General features: G+C 45.1%; 1 protein-coding gene across 2 annotated transcripts; it reads right to left on the reverse strand.

Moving 5' to 3' along the window:
- Nucleotides 1–5,422: 5,422 nt before the first annotated feature.
- LOC117348012 (C2 calcium-dependent domain-containing protein 4C-like) lies at nt 5,423–7,557 on the reverse strand. 2 transcript variants are annotated; one of them, XM_033919570.1, is made up of 2 exons: nt 6,450–7,557; nt 5,423–6,419 (listed from the first exon to the last, which is right to left on the reverse strand). In XM_033919570.1, exons 1-2 carry the CDS (start codon nt 6,874–6,876, stop codon nt 5,758–5,760), a joined length of 1,089 nt encoding a protein of 362 aa, XP_033775461.1. In that variant the 5' UTR covers nt 6,877–7,557; the 3' UTR covers nt 5,423–5,757. The 2 variants fall into 2 exon arrangements, with proteins under 2 accessions (XP_033775461.1, XP_033775460.1); XM_033919569.1 differs by having other exon boundaries at nt 5,423–7,557.
- Between the last annotated feature and the right edge of the window lie 1,814 nt (nt 7,558–9,371).

Consider the following 9,371-nt stretch of genomic DNA (forward strand, 5'->3'; position numbering starts at 1 on the left):
AATGAAACATTCTCAGATATGATAAGAGACCTGCTTTTGTGCTTTTCATTTTAATGGTTTGCTGGTTTCCTAGTGAAATTAAAACTTGGGATAAAGGTCTGATTGGTAGGACTACACTGGCAGCAAATTCTGAAGCTTCTCTGTGGAAGATAATCATCAGCATTTTAGATAGTTCGTGGATGTATGAATATTGCCATGGGTGTGAAAATGTGCATAAAATGGGACATATTATACAAGAGTGGGACTATACTTGTATGCACCATGTAAAACAGACATATCTCTTTTGTTGCGACTCCCCCCCCCCCCGTAAAAATGTAGAAAAGGGGGAGAAGATGGCCAGCATCTACAAATGGGAAGGGTTGAGAAGGCATGCATCGGGGGAAAAGTCATTTACAGAGAGGACACATGACAGCCCCAACATGGTTAATGGTGGGACCTTTTGTATACATTGCTAACTTGTTCAAATATAGAGTGTGATATGAGTTCATTCCTTGCTAAATTACCCTGCTGGTGTGCGTATATATGCCCTGCTACTGGTAGTGTCTGCTCTTTCTCTGTATCCTCATCCTGTGGCTCCAGGCCCTCAGCTTATGGTACTCTGGGCATTAGCACCAGGTTAGATAGGATGCAGTAGGCCATGAATATTTGGCAGACTATTTATGGTTTGAAGTGTAGAACCTCCTGATCTGTCAGTGCACATGAATCTTGTCTCGAGCAATCCAAAGGTCCTGTCTGTGATGACCCTGATTTGGCAATGTTCCCTATTATTGCGCTTCTTGGCCTCATCATGGAGTTTCATGATGGAAGTTATTAGCCACCTCCTCTGTGGGTAGCACCGATCACCTGTGTGAGCTGGACCCCAAGGCAGGTGGGCTGATAAACTGGGTCAAGGTCAAAATGGACTGACACTGTGGCCTAGCTGAAGAGGGTGACATGGCAGGCTACTGCATGGCTTAATTACATTACATTAGAGATTTCTATTCCGTCATTACCTTGCGGTTCAAGGCGAATTACAAAAGAGTTATAAACGGTGGGTTACAACGGTCATTTCTAGAAAAGGTAAAGAATAGATCAGGTAGTATCTGTGTGGCGTGAAGAAGGAAGGAAGGTATATGTGATGTTAGGACTGTTTCAGGAATTTCTTGAAGAGTATAGTTTTTATTTCTTTTCTGAACATCTTGTAGTCTGGGGTAGTTATCAGTAGATTGGAGATCTGGTTATCTAGTTTTGCTGCTTGAGTGGCTAGGAGGCCATCGTATAGTTTTCCCCATTTAACTTCTTTGATTGGGGGGGTGTGAATGGGGGGGGGTGTTTTTCTATGTCTGGTTGAGGTAGTTTGGATAAGGTGGTTGTTCAGGTAGGTTGGGCTGTCTCCATTTAAGGATTAAGAATTTAAATAGTATTCTTTCTTGGATTGGTAGCCAGTGTGAGTTGATGTATGCTTCTGTAATATGGTCTTGTTTCCTCAATGAGTAGACAAGTCTCAGAGCTGTATTCTGGATTGTTTGTAGTTGTTTAGTCATTGTAGCAGGGCAGGGGAGGTAGAGGATGTTGCAGTAATCTAGTAGACCTAGGATTAGGGATTGTACTATGAGCTGGAATTGTGTTCTTTCGAAGAATTTTCGGACTTGCCTTAGGTTTCTCATAACTGTGAAAGATTTCTGTATTGTTTTATTTATTTGCGGTTGCATGATGCAGCATCTGTCTATATTCATTCCTAGTAGTTTTAGGGTGGTTTTGAATGGGGTAGTTGATTAAGTTGATTTCTATATTGGTTATGGTTGGGACTTTGTCATTTTCAAGGAGGATTAATTTAGTTTTGTCTGGATTGAGTTTCAGTTTGTGATCTTTCATCCAGGTCGCTATCGTTTGTAGTGTTCGGTGTAGTGTGTTTGTCATGGCGGTCTTTGGTTGATCAAAAGGTATGAGAATGGTAATGTCACCTGCATAACTATAGGTGGTTATGCCTAGATTATCCAGGTATGTCCCGAGAGAGGCAGCGTATAGGTTGAAGACAGTAGGGGATAGTGAGGATCCTTGTGGGACGCCGCAGGGGTTGGACCAAGGTTCAGATTTTACTTTTATCTGATTTTACTCTGCATGAAATAGATTTTAGGAAGCCTTCAAACCAAGAGTATAATTTATCTGAGATACCTATTATGTCCAAAATTTGGTAGAAGGATGTTATGGTCTACCAGGTCAAATGCTGCGGTCAGGTCCAGTTGTATGAGAAGCATTTTTTTCCTGTGCTGAGGTGTTGTCTGGCTGTGTCAATAAGGGAGCCTAGTAATGTCTCTGAGAAGTTGGTTCTGAAGCCAGATTGCGTGGGGTGAAGTATGTTATGGTCTTCTAGATAGTTGCTGAGGAGTTTGGCTACTAATCCTTCTGTTAGAGGTATGGAGGCAATGGGTCTGTAGTTGGATGGTTGGTCTGTTGGTCCTTTTGGATTGGGGTGATGATGATTTCGCTGAGGTCAGTTGGGAAAAGGCCGTCTGTGAGCATGCAGAAATAGAGTACGGAATTTTGTGCTAGAGGTTGGAAGGAGATATGATGGGCAGTGGTTGAGGTCACAGGATGCACTCTAGTTGGCAGGACAAGATGGGGAGAATTATACAAGAATATTGTACTTCAGGCTCAGAGCTTTCTAGGTTGTTCTTCATGACTGCATTAATAAATCTGTGGTCTTTGTTTCCCATATCTGTCTTCGTGCTTATCACTAAAGGCACCTGGGTGCTAGCTAGGTGTACAGATGGGTGCAGCCTGCCTACTTTAATTCTACTGGTCTCCGGCCTTTTTCATGTAAAGGGGCCACAGTGTGAATACAAGAAAGCTCTGAGGACCACCAAAAGATTTTAAGCTTACACATACTACTAATTTTATAAACTACCTTGATCTGCTTGTTCAGACTGGGTATTAAACATAAAAAATGAATACCAATATTGATTCTAAAACACTTCAAAAATATATTTTTAAAATCATATTTTATTTTGAATTGTCAACAGTAGCAAATTCCATAAATGAGACACCTGAGTAACACACTTAAGAGATTGTTTGTGGTTACTATGTGAAATGGGCAAGATTGAAATTAATGCATTTTACAGGATTTAAAGAGCATTTTAGCCAACTATTTGAAGGCCACACATTGGGAACCACTGTGGTAGAGAATTTCTACAGTGTATTCTTAGGTCCATATCATCTCATTTTTGGAAAGGATTTGCACTTATCTTGTCCAAGTCTGAGAGCATGCAATGTATTCTTGCCTGTATGATGCTACCAGCTAACTTGATTCCAAAAGAGAGTAAGGTAATGTGGAACATTCTGTAAAATAACTATAAAAACTGATGAAAATGCATCTATTTTGCATTTCACAAAAATACATGGTCAAAGAAAGTTGCAGCATTCAGGTCTTTGGTACTCACAAGCAATGCATTTTGCAAGCTATGGATGCAAGTGCTGAGCCAATCAAAGAGCTGAGTTACAAAACTCACACCTTTTCAGGTGGTTTTGATCATCACAGATGTGCACAGAATTCCCCCCTCCCCCCCCCCCATCAATCACACCCAGGCACATAGGCAGACCTCAGATTTCAGGGGTGACAGAATACAAAATGGGGGGAGCACAAAATTTTGTCTCACCCTGCTGATGCTATTTGTCCCCCCACATCCGTGAGCTGGTGAGGTTCGTTAGCTCTGCTAGCAGAAGCACTGCTTCTGCCTGTGAATGCTGCCACCTTCATCTCAGGCCTCCCCCCTCCCCAGGGTATACTTACCCCTTCTTTTACAAAGATGCGCTAAGCTTTTTTAGCGTGCACTAAATATTAGTGCAAACGCTAACATGGGCATGTTATCCTCTGGACACAGCGGTTAGCACACACGTTGATTTAGCGCACACTAAATCTGCGCTAAAACGCTTAGCGCGCCTTTGTAAAAGAGGGCCTTAGTTTCCACAAAACTGGGCACGTGCAGGAAAGCTCCACCCACTGTACATGCTCAGCTTAGTGAAAACAGCATGCACAGCCAGAGGAAGTATAGTGCTGTGGCAGTGGTGGTTGCAGAGGAGCATTTCCATTAGTAAAGCATGAGGACCCCTGTCAGCCATGGATCACCAGCCACAGATTTGGGGGAGGAGGAAGAGATCAGGTCCCCAAGCCCCTCCTTGGCTATATCTCTGAGAAACCAGGTTCAAGAAAGCAGATAGTTAACACACACAAGTTGGTAAAGTGTGTGTTTTGCCAGAACCAGCCCTTCAAAATTGTGCATGTAATTATCTATTTTCTAAATTGCTCCTTATAGTGTAGTGCCATTATTATGTGCAAATACTAAAATGACTTCTGATGTTTTCTTTTTAATCAAAGCAAATTATGTCTTTATATTGGTATCAAAATAATGCATATCAGCTCTCAAATGTGATTCATATATTATACATCTTTATTTATTTATGGGAATTTAGCAAGAGTCAGAAAATACTCATTTGATAAATCTAGTCCCATGTTTCTACAAACACATATTCTAAATCTGATGCTTTGTGTAGGTAGGTATTGTGGAATTTAGAATTCCAGTTTTGGATCGTTAACAATTTACTCAAAATAAGTACAAATACCTGTAGAGGAAAGCTACTAAAATGGTATGTGGTCTTCCTCATAAGGCGTATGGGGACAGACTTAAAGATCTCAATCTGTATATTTTGGAGGAAAGGCAGAAGGGAGATATGATAGAGACGTTTAAATACCTATGTAATATAAATGTGCATGAGTCGAGTCTCTTTCATTTGAAAGGAAACTCTGCAATGAGAGGGCATAGGATGAAGTTAAGAGGTGATAGTGATCTGAGGAAATACTTTTTTACGGAAAGGGTGGTATATGTATGGAACAGTCTCCGAGAAGAGGTGGTGGAAACAGAGACTGTCTGAATTCAAGAGGGCCTGGGATAGGCACGTGGGATCTCTCAGAGAAAGAGATAATGGTTACTGCAGATGGGCAGCTCTATAACCTAACAATGCAGGTGCAAAGAGCCCTTAGCCTATAGGAAGAGGAGATGCAAATGTTAAGAGCCTTAGCCAATAAATAGGGAGAGGAGGAGATAGTGGGAAGGGGTAAAATACAGACCTCACGGACCTCGCGGATCTAAAACCACACGTCCTTAAAAATCTGAAGTCCGTGCCACTTGTAGTTTCTAACTCTATGACATTTTAGTTGCTGACGGATCCTAATGCTTTTCCCTCCCTTTGCTGAGATTAACGGCAAAACTTATGCCCTGAGGTCTGTGCCACTTTTAGGGAGGGAAAAGCATTAGGATCCATCAGCAACTAAAATGTCAGAGGTGGCGCGGACCTCAGATTTTTAAGGATGTGCAGTTCAGATCCGTGAGGTCCGCCAGGTCAGATGCACTGCAGACCTATGCACACGTTTAAATCACCCCCCCCCCCCCAACCCAGCTATTTGCCATCCAGTGTCATATCGCGGGGGGGCTCTCAGAATCAGTGCGGAGGGAGAGATCTGGAGGAAGGGACGATCGGGCTAATTAGCAAAAGCCAGGGTGCACCTCCTCCCTCCTTAGCCATTAGGGAAGGCAGAGCCGGGGGGACTGAGCTGCAGAGAAAGCGGTGGAAGCTAAAAGGCGGGCTTGTCAATGCACGGACCTCAGATTTTGAGTTTTAGATCCGCGTTTTACCCCTTCCCGGAGACAGTGGATGCTGCAGACGGGCCATTTGGCCTTTATGCGCCGTCATGTGCACATCAAAATCCGTTTCTTTGTGCTGTCACAATGCTAAAACAGACACTAAGCCAAGTTCTCTTTCACCCAACACTTGATCTCTCTTCACGCTGGACACTTTGTTCATAGCTTTGATCTTTAGGGAAGTGGTGCAGAGATGGTCCGCAGCAACGCCGTCGAAGAAAAAGTCCTCATTGAAAACCGGGTTCCTGCTCTTTCGGATAATTGTACTGCTCTGTTTCTGCCGCCTCCCCGGCAGGAGGGAGAGGCTGACGCAGCAGCTGATGCTCGAGGGGGCCACGGACTTGTCATACAGCCCTTCGGCACTTATCAAGCGCACTTTCAGCCTCTGGTTCTGGCCACAGTGCTTGGCGGCCATTCTCAAAAGCCCTCCTCGGTCCAAGTACACCGTGTTGTTCCCGGTCGATCTTTGGTCCAGGGTGAAGATCGGGGAGCCGCAGCTTTCCTCCGAGGCCCTCCGGGCGGCGTAGGGGCTGCTCTCGGCCGAGCTGCCCTCTTCTGTGGACAACGAGTCGTCCCTCGCCTCCGCTCGGAAGCCTCTAGGCGGCCACTTCTCCTGGCCTGAAGCCTTGAAGAAGAAGGGAGCGGAGCGGGGGGGGACCCTGCTCAGAAGAGGGGAGCCAAAGGGCGACGACTCGGCGGACGAAGCCGTGTCGCTGTCCCACGTCCCCCGCCTGGGGCCCAGCCTGGCAGGGCTGACGCTGAGCGGGAAGTAGGTGCCGGATCTAGATCTCGGGGGCGCGGAGGGTTTCGCCAGTAAGTTGACGGGGGCGCCGTGGAAGAGGGACTCTTTTCTCCTGGTGTGGGGGCTTTCCAGCAAAGTACAAAAGCCGTAGGAGGTGGGGGCTTTGAGCAGGTGAGGCAGGGACAGCGCGGCCTGCGATTGAGGGTCGCTGCAGGTCAGGTCCGCGGGGGCATCCTCGGCACTGTCCACCCGGATGACGTGCAGCTCCGCGAAGGGCCCCGAGGCGGCTTCTGGGAGGCCGGGGGCGGGGCGGCACCGAGGGGCCGTCAGTTTCGGGGGGATGAAGAAGTCGGGGATCCGGTCGGGCGTCAGCACGTTGGGGAACGCCGCGCCTTTCTTGCATTTGCCCGGGGAGAGTCGCTCTGTCGCCGTCTCCCGTAACTTGTCCAGGAACCACATCGGGAAGGTTGTCTTCAGCAACAATCGCGCCCCATCCAAAACCTGTCACCCGTGTAGCTGCAATGTTAACTTTTCCTTATGGTTAACGCTGGCGTTTAATGAACTTTATTTCGTCATCAACGTCGTTCTTTCCCCCGTGTCCACACTCGAGGGGGGAGGGGGGGGTCTGTCTTAGCCGCCACCGCTACCTTTGCGAGCTGCACCTATTCCTCACCTTTATACATTGGTCGGTTCTTTTCCAGCCAATCAGAAGCTGCGCTCTCTCTTGCTCCGCCCCTTTGATAAATGTACCGTGGAAACTCTGGGACCAGGTACGGATGCATAAATATTTCCTTCTCCATCACATCACTTTTTTTAAACCACTTTTGTACATTAAAGAAACAAAAATATTCGGCTCTTTGCTTTTCCCTTTACTGTAGTACAGTATGGCTGTGAGAAAATTCCGGATTCCCCGTTCTTGGGATCTGCAGAGCAATAGAGTGTCTAGAAATAACTTCACAGAGCGTTCCTGGCTCATTAGGTGCTGGGAAACCAGCTCCATGTTCTCTGTTGACTTTCTCTAATAACTGATTCCATGATGTCACATAAAAGATATGTAGGGACACAAATCATTCTAATTTGCTAGCAGTTGTTAGCATGAGTGAAAAGGTGTGGTAGCCCTGTTAGTCCACTCTTCAAGGTAATATGTAGAAATAAAACCAAATCATAAAGGAAAAAATATAATACCTTTTTTTATTGGACTAGCTTAACCTAAGTTTATGATTCGTTTTCAAAGATAACCCATTCTTCCTCAGATCGGAAATTCTTTTCGGATATCAGTGGTGAAAAGGGGAAAAGAGCATGGCAGTTTGAGATACCATAATGCATTTTCAAGAATTATGAAGTGGATATGGGTTCATAATGTTCATTCATGTTATGACTTAACATAATGTAAATATAATTAGAGCCTGCTATCTATGAAAGAAAGGACAGCCTGCCTGATTGCCATGGTGTTCTTTCTGTTTTGAACTTATTTTTAGATGTTCTTTTCTGTTTGCCTCCAAAGACAGTTGATTTTTTAATGCTTTTGCTTACTTTTTCAATAAAAGGCACAGCCCCTCCTATGTGCAAAACTAATCCCTTGGATCATTCTTCAGCCGCTCAAGCTGAGTTTATTCATCACACATGCCTTGGGAGAGGTATCCAACTGATCTTACATACAGAGCAGCAGGAAGAGCAAAGTAGAAAAAAAAGTCAACCTTACAAAAAATTATTTCAAGGAATAAGAACATAAGCAGTGCCTCTGCTGGGTCAGATCAGAGGTCCATCATGCCCAGCAGTCCGCTCAAGTGGCGGCCCATCAGGTCCAGGACCTGTATAGTAATCATTTTCAAATTACATTTTTAGTTAGTTTTTCTGTTACCTCTATAGGGGAAAGTGTGGCGCAGTGGTTAAAGCTACAGCCTCAGCACCCTGGGGTTGTGGGTTCAAATCCACGCTGCTCCTTGTGACCTTGGGCAAGTCACTTAATCCTACTCCTATAACTTTCTCACTTATATTCAAGCAATGATTTACTTATGCCACAATTTCATTGAAAGTTTCATGCACATCACATCTGAATGAGGGGAGAGCCTCAGAACCCCGTGTGTAATAATGTCAATTACTGCACTAGAAAGGGAAAAGATCTTCACCGGCTCTTGACCCCCTTCCTTCCTACAGCAGACACAGTAAGTGTTTCAAAATGGTGTCAGAAAAGTCAAAAATACTTAGCTTGTAGGTAGAATGTTCAATGGTATTGAAAATGTGTTTTGTCTCTGCCAGTCCTAGCCGACGGAAGTTAGGCTAGCTGCCGTTTCGCTAGACAAGCTGCGTCAGGGCTCCGGACAGCATCTGGAAAAAGATCAACAAATAAGTTAGCAGAGATCCAATGTGAGTGCAAAAAGACTAAACAATGGTGTTGCAGCTTATAGCAGCGTACTGATTCACACGCTTGCTCAGACAGAGACCACCCCAGGTGAAACTGCTGTTCTTAAATGGGTCTGACGTCACACCATCACAAACGTTCACAGCTGAAAATCAAAACCATGCCTCTCTTTCATGGCCTGAAATGGAGAACCTCTGTGTAACAAAACAGTCCATAAAGTTGTGTGAAACTAAAAAAAATAGTTGCCACTCAATCTTTTGATTCAGTCCTTCAGGATCCTCAGGGTGTAAACGGCAGATCCATTCCTGTTCTCTTTTCAATAATGCCAGTCTCCTGTCTCCCCCTCTCGATATTGGTGGCACGTGATCAAGAATGAAACATTTAAAGTCCCTAGAATCATGGCACATTGTGTCAAAATGTTCCACCAATGGTTCCTCTGTCTTGTGACACTGTAAATTACTACGGTGCGGTGTTCCCTCTAAGCGGGCGGGTGTTGTGAGCAAACTTTTTTCACCGTGAGCCAAAAATATCGGGCGCCAGCAAGTTATGAGCCAACTCGCCCGATTCTCCTCTCGCCGCCCTGCCATCTGCC

Source organism: Geotrypetes seraphini, chromosome 14 (assembly GCF_902459505.1).
Source record: "Geotrypetes seraphini chromosome 14, aGeoSer1.1, whole genome shotgun sequence".
Lineage (NCBI taxonomy): Eukaryota > Metazoa > Chordata > Amphibia > Gymnophiona > Dermophiidae > Geotrypetes > Geotrypetes seraphini.